This window comes from Xenopus laevis, chromosome 1L, assembly GCF_017654675.1.
Source record: "Xenopus laevis strain J_2021 chromosome 1L, Xenopus_laevis_v10.1, whole genome shotgun sequence".
NCBI lineage: Eukaryota > Metazoa > Chordata > Amphibia > Anura > Pipidae > Xenopus > Xenopus laevis.
The window spans coordinates 95,848,931-95,863,546 of NC_054371.1; the positions used below are offsets into that span (position 1 = coordinate 95,848,931).

General features: G+C 39.3%; 1 protein-coding gene across 18 annotated transcripts in view; it reads left to right on the plus strand.

The window, feature by feature from the left end:
• Nucleotides 1–14,616, plus strand: part of LOC108711672 (protein transport protein Sec31A) — a 232,555-nt gene that overhangs the window by 163,579 nt on the left and 54,360 nt on the right. For all 18 annotated transcript variants that reach the window (XM_041591387.1, XM_041591395.1, XM_041591430.1 and 15 more), the window contains one exon: nt 4,203–4,347. In XM_041591387.1, coding sequence (XP_041447321.1) covers nt 4,203–4,347 — 145 coding nt within the window. The remainder of the gene's footprint in view (nt 1–4,202; nt 4,348–14,616) is intronic.

The window sequence follows — 14,616 nt, forward strand, 5'->3', positions numbered from 1 at the left end:
ACCTATAAGCTAAGGAGCACCCTGTCTCACAGAATTTCATTGAACTTGAGGAGCATGTTCTAACCCACCTGGGAAAGTGGAAGGGTTTTGCTAAAGTACTTTCTATGAGGGGGAGGGCTTTATTGATCAATCAGCTGGTGGCCTCTCAGCTCTGGTAGTGGATGATATGTCTTAGCCCAACCCAAGAATTCATTGCTAAGATCCAGAGAAGGTTAATGGACTTTCTCTGGATAGGAAAGCACTGGGTTTGTACTGGTGTCTCAAGCCTCCCGTTGAGAGAGGGAGGTCAGGGAGTCGTATGCATACATTCTCAAGTGCACACCTTCCGTCTCCAGCAAATACAGAGATACTTGTATGCAGATCCTTCTCCACAGTGGTGTACTTTAGCATTGAGCTTTTATCGCCAGGCACGCAATATGGGGTATGACCGGCAGTTGTTTGTCATTGAACCTGAGGGTTTCCTAAGAACCCTTTCAACCCTGCCAGCTTACTACCAAGACACTCTAAAGAGCATGGTCTCCATGTTAAGGCAAGGAGGCATTCAAGGGGAAGACATTCTAAATGAGCCCCTACTTTACAATCCATCTTTTAAGACTAGGATGTTGGAATCCATCAGCATCCGCCGTCGCCTTTGCCAGGCTGGGTTAACCAGAGTTAGGGATCTCCTGAATTTTGAGAAATCAGATTGGGTGGACTCAGGCAGTTATGCAATGCATTCCTCACCACTAGGGTTCCACATGGTCTGCTCAAGGAAATCAAGGACACAATCTCTGCTGATTCTCACACCTTCATTGATGGGGTTTTACATGCTGGAGAGCGACGTCCACCTTGGAACTCCTCACCTCCAGACATAATAACAGCACCCAAAACCCGTCAATCCCCCCAAGCACCTCCTTCCCCCAACTTGAGCCAGTTGGAGAATTTTCCATTGACACGCTTTCATGATATAACAAGAAAGCTGTTGTACTCTCTAATGCTTCACACTGTACACTTCCTTGCCCTCACCCTCACACTATTTGGAGACGTGTGCTTAATGAGGGTGAAAGACCTCAATGGCGAGCTCTTTATTCCAGCTTGGTGCTAGACCCACTGGAGACTTGAGTTGGAAGTGCTCCATGGTGCATTGAGCACTGGAGAGTATTTAGCTCGTTTTACAGACTCCCCAGCTGCTTGTCCATTCTGCAGCAAAGGAGAGTCTGTGTTTCATGCTTATTTTACGTATGCCAGACTGCAACCTCTATTGGCTCTTTGAGGAAGCTTTACCTGCAGTTTTGGTTACACTTTTCCCCTCATGTTAATATTTTTGGATGCCTAGTATCCCTATTAAGAGAAAGACCTTCTCTCCTACTTGCTCCTGGCTTTAGCTAAATAAGCCATTCATAAATCTAGAAAGCAATGTTTGGAAAGTGGGAATCCTCTGCCAGTTAATTATCTTCTTTGAGAGATGATTAACTTTGGTGAGTAATCACTCACCTGCAATTTGAATAATATATCCGCTAATGAAAAAGTAACACATTGACTTCATTTTTGTTGGGGGGGGGTAAAAACACAGAAATAAAGGTTTACCCCCCAAAACCATATATTTATTGTAAAGTACACATTCTACCGAAACTAAAATCGGTACCCATGCCTTTCTTTTCCAAACTACTGAGTCGCAAGGCTTTCCCAAAATTGACGGTTTTGATAAAATATCTGCATATTGCCTCAAAGCTTCAACTTTCAGCATCATTTCACCCATGTATCATGACTGCCAGGGGTCCTCCAAACAGTTTGGTGCCCATTGTGCATAGGTTTACCAAAGCATCTGGCATTTAGAGGCCCCAAAATGAAGTTAAGCGCATACAAATAGTCCCGTGGGTAACTTCAGCTAATGAAAAATTAATACATTGACTAAATTTTTTGTGGAAATATAGGTTTACCCCCCAAAACCATATATTTTTTGTAAAGTACACATTCTACCAAATCTGCTCCAAACAACTGAGTTGCAAGGCTTTCACAAATTTAGTGGTTTTGGTGATATCTGAAAATTGCCTCAAAGCTTCAACTTTCCAGCATCGTATTGTCCATGTATTATTACCAGCATAAAGCATCCTAAATATGAATATTCATCGATTCACCAAACAGAGACCTCCCAAGTCCAAATAGTGCATATGAATTTTCACATTTGACACACTGGCTACCACAACATAAGCACCTGGTATGTGTATTATGTGCCATGAGACTCCATTACAGTATGGAGACCCTAGAAAACCATATATTTTCTGAAAGTACACATTCTAGCGAATCCAAAGCAGGTAATTACATCTTTCGACTGCTAAACATAACCCCACATTTTGTAACGTACCAGCAAAAGGCATTCTTAATATGAACGCCAGGGGTCTACTAAACAGTTTGATGCCTGATATGAAAAGACTTACCAAACTACGTGGCATACAGAGAGCCCCAAATGAAAATAATACATATGGCACTTCACGTATGACACTCTGACTGCTACAAAACAAGCACCTGGTATGTGTATTATGCACTATAAGACCCCCTAACAGCATAGAGACCCTAGTAAACCATATATTTTCCGAAAGTACACATTCTAATGAATCCAATATGGGTAAATATGTGTTTCTACTTCAAACTGTAAAGCTATACTGAACGTAACGGTTTTTAGCAAATTTATGAAAATCGTCTCAAAAGCTTGAATTTTACCCCCATTATATGCCCCACATTTGTAATGTATCCGCATTCTACTGAACAGTTGGATGCCCAATATGCATAGATTTAACAAACTATGTGGCGCACAGGGACCCCCAAATGACAATTGTGTATATAAATTGTCACGGCTGACCCGCTGGCTGCTGCAATATAAGCACCTGGTATGTGTGTTATGTGACATAAGACCCCTAACAGAACAGAGACCCTAGAACACCATATATTTTAAGAAAGTACACATTCTGACGAATCCAATATGCGTAAATATGTGTTTCTATTGCAAACTGCCAAACTATAAAGCTATGCTGAACGTAACGGTTTTTATCAAATTTCTGAAAATCGTCACAAAGCTTGAATTTTACCAAATTATATCATCATCATCATTTATTTATATAGCGCTGTCAAGATACGCAGTGCTTTATATGCCTTACATTTCATAACGTATCAGCATTAAACAACTTACATATAAACGACAGGGCTCTACTGAACACTTTGATGCCCAGTATGCATAGATTTAGCAAACTATGTGGCGTACAGAGACCCACAAATGACAGTAGTGTATATAAATTTTCACGGCTGACACGCTGGCTGCTGCAATATAAGCACCAGGTATGTGTATTATGTGACATAAGACCCCTAACAGTACAGAGACCCTAGAAAACCATATATTTTCAGAAAGTACACATTCTGACGAATCCAATATGGGTAAATATGTGTTTCTATTGCAAACTGCTAAACTATAAAGCTATGCTGAACTTAACGGTTTTTATCAAATTTCTGAATTTTGTAACAAAGCTTATTACATTAAAAGGAGGAGTAGAAGTAGCCAGATCCGTTGATCCCTGTCGTGGGCGTCGCTGCAGGAAGGTGGAAGTTAGTGCAGCAGCAGCGCTCAGACACGTGTGTCTGTTGCATCTATGGGGCCCCTGGACGATTGCGCCACAGGGGCCCCTTTCCCACCTGCTCCGCTCATTGCCTAGGGGAAGGAGCAAGGATATGCTCCAGAACACAGAATCTATGTTATGTGGCATTTAAAGGGTTCTGTTCTGTAACTTCCGTGCTATATTCCCCAGCTACAGTAACCACAGCAACCAATGATATTTTTGCTTTTAAATAGCTGACCAGTAACTGCTACCTGCTGAATGGTTGGTTTAGGTAACTACGCACATTGTAGCCAAACTTGTGTAGATATAAAATCAGAATTACATTTTGTAGTTTATTTGTCTTTTATAACTATATTGGCCACTACATGGTAGAAAAACATGTGGGAGAGAGTTATGCTTGTATCACTGAAATATTGATTATGGGAATTAAAGTGTGAAGTTTTACAGGTTCAATAGAGTCAAATTAGTTGGACCAATAATGTACAAAGCAAAACTAGTACAAGAAGGTAGAAAACTGATAAATGTACAGTAGCTTACACTATGCATACTTGTATTTGCTCTTAATTGTTCTAAACTTAAACATAACAGTTCACCCATTTCTTTCTTGTGTTGTAGAGAAACAGTGCACTGCCTCCTGGGTTTAATATTCCTGGTTCCATTTATCCCTCTGCTGCACTGGCTTTAGGACCCTCAGTGGATACCAGTTCTCCCTCTTACAACATGAACTCTCAGATGGCTCCCAGACCTCCTTACTCACAGCGTATGTACCAGTCTATGTGCAGTCTGTCCTCTACTTCTTAGAAATCCAGAGATGTGTAATTGCATACAGTAGGGGGCAGATTTATCAAGGGTCGAATTTCTAATTTAAAAAACTTAATTTCAGTTCGTCTTTTTGAATTTGAATTTCAAAGTTTTTTAAATTCGAAATTTGACCCTTGATGAATCTGCCCGTTCCGTACGGACAAAATTGTTTTGCCTCTTAATGCTAATCCTGTAAATTCCTGTGTGTGTGTGTGTGTGTATATATAAATGTATGTATGTATGTGTGTATATATATATATATATATATATATATATATATATATATATATATAATATATATATATATATATATATATATATATATATATATAGCCTTTAGAGAAAGCACTCACGGCAAGTCAGTGTATTATGACATGATACTAGAAAGAGCTTTATTCATCCATATTATTGTCTATATTTTTATTATTATTGTCGTTTCGATCTGCAGAAGATCGTCATCAAGATAGTGAAGACCCATTTATTTTAAACACCACCAATCACTGTGCAGAATCAATTGTGACTTCATTCAGTCAGTGTTTTTGTGTTAACCCCTGATAGTATTAACCTTTCAATTCAATAAATAGTTTCTCACGAAAATTTCAATAAAACACTTAGTTAAAAAATATGACAAATATTATAAAAGCAGGTTGAACACACAGTTGCTCCTACAAGCCTGCACAGAGCTCATTTGGCCCTTTGCTAGTCCTCTCAATATTAGGGATGGGCGAATTTTTTTGCCTTTTTTCGCCAAAAAAAAACTACGCCCATAGACTTTTTTTCCCAAAAAAAACTTCAATTGAGTCCAAATAATTTCTAGGAGGTCCCCCATAGGCTAAAACAGCAATTCAGCAGGTTTTAGATGGCGACTGGTTGAAGTCGAATTTTTAAAGAGACAGTACATTATATTCGGGTAATGAGTATAAAGCAATATACTTGCCGTAAGTGCTTTCTCTAATGGATATATGAGATAAATTGGTGAGCACCCGGCCTATGATGAAAGGTGTGGTGAGTGCCGATAAAAGGACTTGCACACCCAAGCCATAACATTGCCTCCGCCTTTTACAGATGATGTGGTATGCTTTGGATCATGAGCTGTTCCACACCTTCTCCATACTTTTTTCTTGCCATCATTCTGGTAGAGGTTGGTCTTTATTTCATCTGTCCAAAGAATGTTTTTCCAGAACTGTGATGGCTTTTTTAGAATATTTTTTTGAATATTGATGATTCGGCCAGGATTCGGCCTTTTTCAGCAGGATTTGAATTCGGCCAAATCCTTCTGCCCTGCTGAACCGAATCCGAAGCCTCATTTGCATATGAAAATTATGGGTGGGGAGGGAAATTGCGTGACTTTTTGTCACAAAACAAGGAAGTAAAAAATATTTTCCTCTTCCCACCCCTAATTTGCATATGCACATTAGGATTTGGTATTCGTCCGAATCTTTTGCTAAGGATTTGGGGATTCGACCGAATCCAAATTAGTGGATTCGGTGCATCCCTAATATTGATACAGTAACAAATTAATTGCTTTAGTTAAAGTGTCAGTCCTTTAAGTTATTCCTTGCTGATCACATCACAGTCTCTCAGCTGTAGAAAAAAAATCCAAACAAATATATATATTTCCAGGAAAATATATACAATGGGATCAGCGCCTGTGGCAACAGAAATTAGGAACCAACATAGCGTAATACGTTCACTCAAAAAGAGGGGTATCACCAAGTGTTTTTACTGACTTATTTCAGAAGTGCTCCCCTTTCTCTATTAAACATCTAGTTAGAGAAGAAAAATACTCTAGGAGTACAGGTAAAGAGTAGGGGTTTGTTCTCCAGTGCAGCAATTGATTGCATGTTTTTATATCTGGAACACCTCCACCATTTAGGTAAATTGCCTACTTACAAACCACTCATGTTGTATAGCGTGTGTATTAAATCCTCTTATGTGATCCTTGTCAGACCTCCAGAGCAGGGATGGAAACCGGAGATAGTGTAATACCATTTTATTTAAAATAACTTCTTAAAAACAACAATAAATGCACTCACATTTCTTTCCCTTAATGTAATCGCATCCAGTCCAATTTTTGTAGCTACAAAGTCCTAGAGGATTGTATTGCCGGCCGGATTCGGACTGCCTCGTGGTGCTTGTAATGTACCGATGTACTACTACAGGGCCCTGTGACCCAGCATTGTCTGCATTGTGGATGTCTAGAAGTTATCAAATAACTTTAGCTGCCCTCTCCATGCCACAAATGTGTAAAAGAAACGGATCCGCACACACACCGATTAGACCCTTCGGCAATTCTCTCCATGCCACAGCCTGCTAGATAGACTTTACACAAACGTACACCACAAGCTTTTGAGGTAGTGCAGTTCTTTTTGTGTGGATATGCAGCAATTTCACCCCAGGCTGCTGTTCTGATGCAGCTTCCTGACTGAGATAACGGCACGGCTTGTATAAAACACTCAGGCTGCAGATCATTTAGTACCAGGAGCAGCCGTTCTCCTCAGCCTGGTATATTTGGGGCAGAACTTGCCTCACAATGAGCAGCAGTAGAGCCTGAAGGGAACAGTTGCTGATCGGAATAGCGGTGAGTAATTCCGCCCTCAATCAATATCCATCCAACCAGATCACACTCTGTGGTTAAAACATAGCATTTATTAGCTTGTTTAAAATGTAACAAAGTTTAATACCATTTGCAAAATAATATGTCACTTATCTGTTTGTAGTCCAGCAATTGCGCTACAGTATAAAGCACTCAAGCGACGTTTCTGGAAAAATTCCTTCCCTTTCTCAAGCATTTGCATCGTGCAGTAGCGTGTAGGACTCCATCATTGCATACAGCTCATCTCCTTGCTGGGCGGAACAAATGTAGGCGATCACTGTGATGACGCGTCCTCATAATAGGGACGGATCTGCACGTAAGCGGACACCCACTCCACCCACCCATTACTATCAAGAGTCCATGGTTACAGAAAAAGCTGCAGAAAGCATTGACAATTAGTTGCATGAATATTTTCCACTATACATAACAGACTTGATTTGGCTTTGTATATGAAACTACTGTCTTGATAAGAGCACCTACAAAAACAAATGCAGATCGAAATCCCGATTGAATCCCTGTGGGCTAAGAGTGCCCAACCTATCAATCCATTTTACCTCTGCCCTTTTCAATGCTAGAGTACGATCCCCTCCTCTTTTGGGTGGTGGAACGTACTGGATGACCCTAAATCTCAGGTCATCTGATGTATGTCCCTGTTCTAAACAATGTCTGGATACAGGAAGTGATCTATTCCCTGTATTTATGGTTGATCTATGTTGGGAAAACCTATCCCTCACTTTTTGTGTGGTTTCCCCAACATAGACCAACTCACATGGACAAATTAGTTTATATACCGCAAAGTTCGTATCACATGTGTTGTAACCCCTGATTTTATATTTCTTATCTATATGGGGATGATCAAACTCTGGGCCCGTAAGTCCATATCGACACTGAGCGCAACCTTTACATTTATACATACCTTCTCTCTTAGGACCCCAAAACATTACCTTTTTTGGGGGTATATGTATATCTTCATTTACTAACTTCCTCCCTATAGTGGCTCCTCTACAGTAAGACATCATGGGACCTTGTTGAAACTCTGGAATTAGAGGATATGCTTCTTTCAATAAGTGCCAATGTTTGTCCAATATAGATTTAAATTTTGGACTTGCTGAATTTTATTGGGACACATAAGACAATCTATTTCTCCCAGTACCATGATCTCTCGATTGACCTATTAGGGTACCATCTCTTGCCGACTGTTTATTGTTCTGAATCACCTCACTGGGATATCCCCTATCTTTTACTATATTGCTCACTGTTTCGAGATCTTGTTCCAAAGCTATTGGGTTATTTGTGATTCTACTTACTCGTGTGAATTGACTGTTAGGAATTGACCTTTTGCCTGAAGGGGGATGGAAGCTATCATTAGAAAGGAGTTGGTTACGATCTGTGGGCTTAGTATAAATCCGGGTATCAAACTCTGTCTGTGTTCATGTGACTAGTACATATAGAAAAGTAACTGCTTGGAGATCCGCTATCATCTTGAATTTAATATCATTATGGGCTCCATTACTCGAATCACGGAAGGTGGCCAAGGACTCCAGGTCACCAGGTTAAACTACAAAATGGACTATACGAGAGATATAAAAGAGAAGTGATTGTTCGCAAAAACAAAAGTTTGACAGAGACACTCTCGATTGTGAAAAAGGCCATGTGTATAATTGGACACAATCGAGCCGCGGACGTGATAGCGGTAGACATTATATTCAACAACCACGAGATAGACTGGGACGAACCTCTGACCGTTCCTGAGAAAGAGGTTTAAATTTTTTATCAACAGGAGGCGAAAGACCAGAAGGGGCAGAAAAAGACTTGGAACCCCAGAGGGAACGGAAGATACAACCCAGGAGAGAAGTTTGCAACAAATAGTATACAATCTTTCATCTGTGGAATTAACACCACCACAGATTAAAGTCCTATCATATGGCCTTAACTATTGTCCTACATCCAAACTTGACTCTTTCCAATTACAGGTGGACTTACATAGTTAGTTACATAGTTAAATCGGGTTGAAAAAAGACAAAGACCATCAAGTCCAAACCCTCCAAATGAAAACCCATCATCCATACACACACACCCCTCCCTACTTTCACACAAATTATATATACCCATACCTATACTAACTATAGAGTTTAGTATCACAATAGCCTTTGATATTCTGTCTGTCCAAAGAATCATCCAAGCCATTCTTAAAGGCATTAACTGAATCAGCCATTACAACATTACCTGGCAGTGCATTCTACAACCTCACTGTCCTGACCGTGAAGAACCCCCTACGTTGCTTCAAATTAAAGTTCTTTTCTTCTAGTCTAAAGGGGTGGCCTCTGGTACGGTGATCCTCTTTATGGGTAAAAACGTCCCCTGCTATTTGTCTATAATGTCCTCTAATGTACTTGTAATGTGTAATCATGTCCCCTCGCAAGCGCCTTTTTCCACCAGTTTAGTTGCACGTCTCTGCACTCTCTCCAGCTCATTTATATCCCTCTTAAGGACTGGAGTCCAAAACTGCACTGCATACTCCAGATGAGGCCTCACCAGGGACCTATAAAGAGGCATAATTATGTTTTCATCCCTTGAGTTAATTCCCTTTTTTATGCAAGACAGAACTTAATTTGCTTTAGTAGCCACAGAATGACACTGCCCAGAATTAGACAACTTGTTATCTAAAAAAACCCCTAGATCTTTCTCATTTAAGGAAACTCCCAACACACTGGCCAAAATAATATAAATGCAAGTTATACACTAAATGGCAAAGTGCATAACCTTGCATTTATCAACATTGAACCTCATTTTCCAGTTTGCTGCCCAGTTTTCCAACTTAGACAAATCACTCTGCAAAGTGGCAGCATCCTGAATGGAACCTATAGTTCTGCACATTTTAGTATCATCTGCAAAAATAGAAACAGTACTTTCAATGCCCACCCCCAGGTCATTAATAAACAAGTTGAAAAGCAAGGGACCTAGTACAGAGCCCTGTGGTACGCAGCAGGTCCAATTAGAAAATGTTCCATTTACCACCACTCTTTGTAGTCTATCTTTTAGCCAGTACTCTATCCAGGTACAAATACTATGTTCCAGGCCAACATTCCTTAATTTAACCAGTAACCTTTTGTGTGGCACTGTATCAAATGCTTTAGCAAAGTGCTTACCTTCTCATAAAAAGAAATTAAGTTAGTCTGGCAAGATCTATTACCCATTAAACCATGCTGGCATACACTCATAATATTGCTATACAGTCCGGTATCTTATCCTTTAACCCTTTGCCTGCCAAGCATGTACGCTGTACGTTCTGGCAGGCAAGGGCTTTAACTGCCAAGAACGTCCACGCACTTCCTGGCTGCAGTGACTCAGCATACACGCTGCTCAAGAGCAATCTGACTGTCCCTCCTGCTCCAGCAACGGTAAGTGGCCTTTATTTTACACACTACACACACACTACACTACACTGGTATACATCTATACACAGTTACACACTTACACACTCATTTTAGTAAAGATTTTTTTTATTTCATTTTTAATTTTTTTTGTAAAGTTATGTACACTTATTTGCACTTTATTTCACACTTATATACACACTGTCACACCACCTTTAGAGTGTATACACAAAAAACTCACAAAGACTGCTTTTTTATTTTTTTACTTTTTCATTTTACTAATTTGTATTTTTTTACCCCTAAAACCATTTGTTTTGGCAGCATGACTATTGGGTAATCGATTTTGGCCACTAATTATGCTGTTGGATCAGTCATTTTGTTATTTCATTGATTCACACAATTTTTGTGGTTTTATTGCAATATTATCCCTGCATTATTTTTTCTTATGTATCTTTAGTATAGTTTCGCTGTTTGGTGCTTTGGTATAAAAAGATATATTTTACTTTGTTTGATCCGTCAAAATATGTACTTTCCAAAAATATATGGTGTTCTGGGGGCTTTTTACAGTTTGGGAGTTTTACAACACATAACGCAAAGTCGGGGTACTGTTTTCAGCAGCTTACTTGGCTAGTGTGAAAATTCATATGCATGTTTTTCATTTGGGGTCCGTACACACCACATACTTTGGTAAATCTATGCATATTGGGCATCAAGCTATTCGTTAGACCTCTGACGTCCATATTTAGGGAGATTTTTCTTTGTATGTAAAACATTGTGTGCGAAAAATGTGACAAACTGCAAAATTTTTAGGCAATTTTCAGAAATGTTGTAAAAACCTCTAAGTTTAGAAAAGCTTTGCAGTTTGGTGTAGAAAGACATCTTTATCTTTGTTGGATTCGTCAGAATGTGTACTTTCCAAAAACATATGGTTTTTTGGGGTCTTTGCTGTTAGGAGGGTCTTGAGGCACATAATATGAAGTCAATGGTCTATGTTCACAGAAGGCGAATCGGCAGCGGAGAAAACTCATATGCACTATTTTTATTTACGATGATGCAGGGTAGAAATTTTGAGGTGATTTTTGGAAATGTCACCAAAATCACCAAATTTAGGAATGGTTTGCGGCTTGGTACTTTGTAGTACAAAGACATGCATACCAAATTTAGATTTGTGGGAATGTGTACTTTCCAAAAATATATGGTTTTCTGGGGTGAACTTACTTTTTTCTATCTTTGCCCCCCCCCCCAAAACAATGTATATGTGTTGATTTTGCAGTACCTGAAATGACAGACCATATGGGGGTCTTCCTTTTGGGGCCCTTATATGCCACGTGCTTGGGTACACCTATACATATTGGGCATCAAACTGTTCAGGGGACCCCAGGCTTTCATATTTGGGGTTATTTATATTGATACATAATAGTATGTTGGAAATACAATCTTGCAGGTTGGAAGTTTTGAGGTGATTTTAGAAAATGGCACCAAAATTGCCAAATGTAGGAAGGGTCTGCGGCTTGGTGCTTTGAAGTAGAAAGACATGCATACCCAATTTGGATTCAGGGGAATGTGTACTTTCCGAAAATATATGGTTTTCTGGGGTGAACGTGCATTTTTCTAACTTTGCCCCCCCCCCCAAACTATGTAATTGTGTTGATTTTGCAGTATCTGGAATTACAGAACTGATAGCTCAAATGAGGTGTCTACATTTTAGGACACCTATATAACCACATGCTTGGGTACACCTATACATATTGGCCATCAAACTGTTCAATGGACCCCAGGCTTTTATATTTGAGGTGTTTTACATTGAAACGTAATGATATGATACTGTAGAGTGGAAGCTTTGAGGTCATTTTTAAAAAAATTCACCAATTTCTATAAAACATAATAACTTTAGGTAACAATTACAACTAGGTAGTTTGGAGTTCAAAGATATATTTACCCATTTTTGATTCACCCATTTTTGATTCACCAGAATCTGTTCTTTCTAATAATGGGTAGTTTTCTAGGGTAAACCTACTGTTAGTGGAATGTTTGGCCTTGAAATCAGAAGTATGCCGTTTGGGGAGCGGTGCTTTGGAAATTTGGTAGTGTACTGCTTGTAGATTTTGAGCTATACAAGTGAGAAATCTCCATAAAACTCTATATATTTGGTATTGCCGCGTTCAGGAGACATAGACCTTTCCAAATCGGCTGTGTTCTCGTACATAAAATAAATGATCTTTCTGATATATGTGATTGTTCTTTGTGAAACATGATTTTTTTCATTTTATTAGACACTTAGAAGCCTATATTTTTTTACAGAAGTAGAATTACACCAAAATTCTTGCATATTTTTAAAGTTCAGGTTGTCCTGAAAAAAACAATATATTGTTTTCCTAGGTAAACTAAAAGACCGCCCCAGGAAAGGCCCTTAAAGTGAAAGAGTGCAAAATATCTAAAAACTGCTTGGCAGTAGATGTTCGCATCTAGGACAAAACGGCTGGCAGGGAAAGCTTTCAAAAAGCTTTCCTGCTACTGACGTCAGACCAACTGGCCTATAATTTTGAGGCTGAGAACGGGATCCTTTTTTGAATAGAGGCACCACATTAGCACATAGTGCCAGTCTCTCGGCACGATGCTAGACCTAAATGAATCTTGAAAAATTAAGCAATCACAGAGCTAAGCTCGCTAAGTACACTGGGATGAATACCTTTGTTTATCTTAACATGTTCTAGTCTCTTTTGAATTTTCTCATTTGTGAACCATGCATCATTAGTTGTATTACTAGAATTGGGACTATTAAGAAGGAAACCGTCAATAACTGGTTCCTCCTTTGTATAGACAGATGAAAAATATGAATTCAGAATCTGCGCTTTTAATTTGTTTTCATCAGCCAGCTGACCCCCCTCTGAAACTAAAGGTCCCACTCCTTCCTGCTTCATTTTTTTACTAATAAGATATTTAAAAAATAATTTTGGATTCTTTTTACTGCATGCTGCAATATCCTTTTCCATATCAATTTTAGCTTTCTTTATAGCTTTTTTGCATGATTTATTGGCCTCCTTGTACCTTATAAATGAAAAGCCTTGAAAGCCTTAAAAGCACGCCTTTTCTTACCCACCTCAACACCAACACTTCTATTGAACCAAAAAGGTTTTGCCTTGCAACCTTGTTCCTTGCTTACAAGGGGAATATACTGACATGTATATTTATTAAGCAGCATTTTTAAGACTTCCCATTTTTGTTCCGTGTTTAACCCTGTGAAAAGCATTTCCCACTTAATATGTTGCAGAGATGCCCTTATACTGTCAAAGTTTGCACGTCTGAAATTTAGTGTTTGTTACTCCCTTATATAATTGCTTCTGCAACAGAATCTCAAAGGAGACCATGTTATGATCACTATTCCCTAAATGCTCACCCACACAAATGTTAGAGATGAGTTCAGTATTATTAGTTATTACAAGGTCCAAAAGTGAGTTATTCCTAGTAGGTTCTTGAACGAGCTGGAATAAAAAGTCATTCAGCATATTTACAAACAAACCTACTAGCTTTTTCTGTCTTGGCAACCCCATTACCCCAGTCAATGCCTGGATAATTGAAGTCACCCATAGCAACAACTTGACCCAGCTGTGAAGCAGCTTGTATCTGCAAGAGTAGCTGGGCTTCATACTCGACAATTATACGAGGTGGTTTATAGCATACACCAATGATAATTCTCTTTGCAACCTTTTGCCCAATCAAAATCTCTACCCAGAGGGATTCTACACCCTCACCAGTGCCAGTTATGGTTATTTCTTTAGAGCATGGCTTTAATTCAGGCTTTACATACAAACACACTCCTCCACCTTTTTTTATCCCTCTGTCCCTTCTAAAAAGGGTGTAACCATTTAAATTCACAGTCCAGTCACATGTTTCATCCCACCAAGTCTCAGTGATACCAATTATATCATAATTAGAGCATGCAATTAATTCTAGGTCTCCCATTTTACCTGACAAACTCCGTGCATTTGCCAGCATACAGCGGAGGTTACTGCTTTTACTTTTGAAATTTGCATTACTTAGTGAAGAATTATATGTTAAGTTAGCATTATTCTGTTTTCCTTGTAACAGAGGGACCTCCTTAACTGGTAAACTATATGCCCCCCTCACTCCTCCCCAATGACCCCTTACTAACCCCACTGCCCCGTCTACCCTAGCTTCCCCATAATTCTTTATCTCACCCGCCCCCCCCTTGCTTAGTTTAAACACTCCTCCAACCTCTTAGTCATTCTTTCCCCTA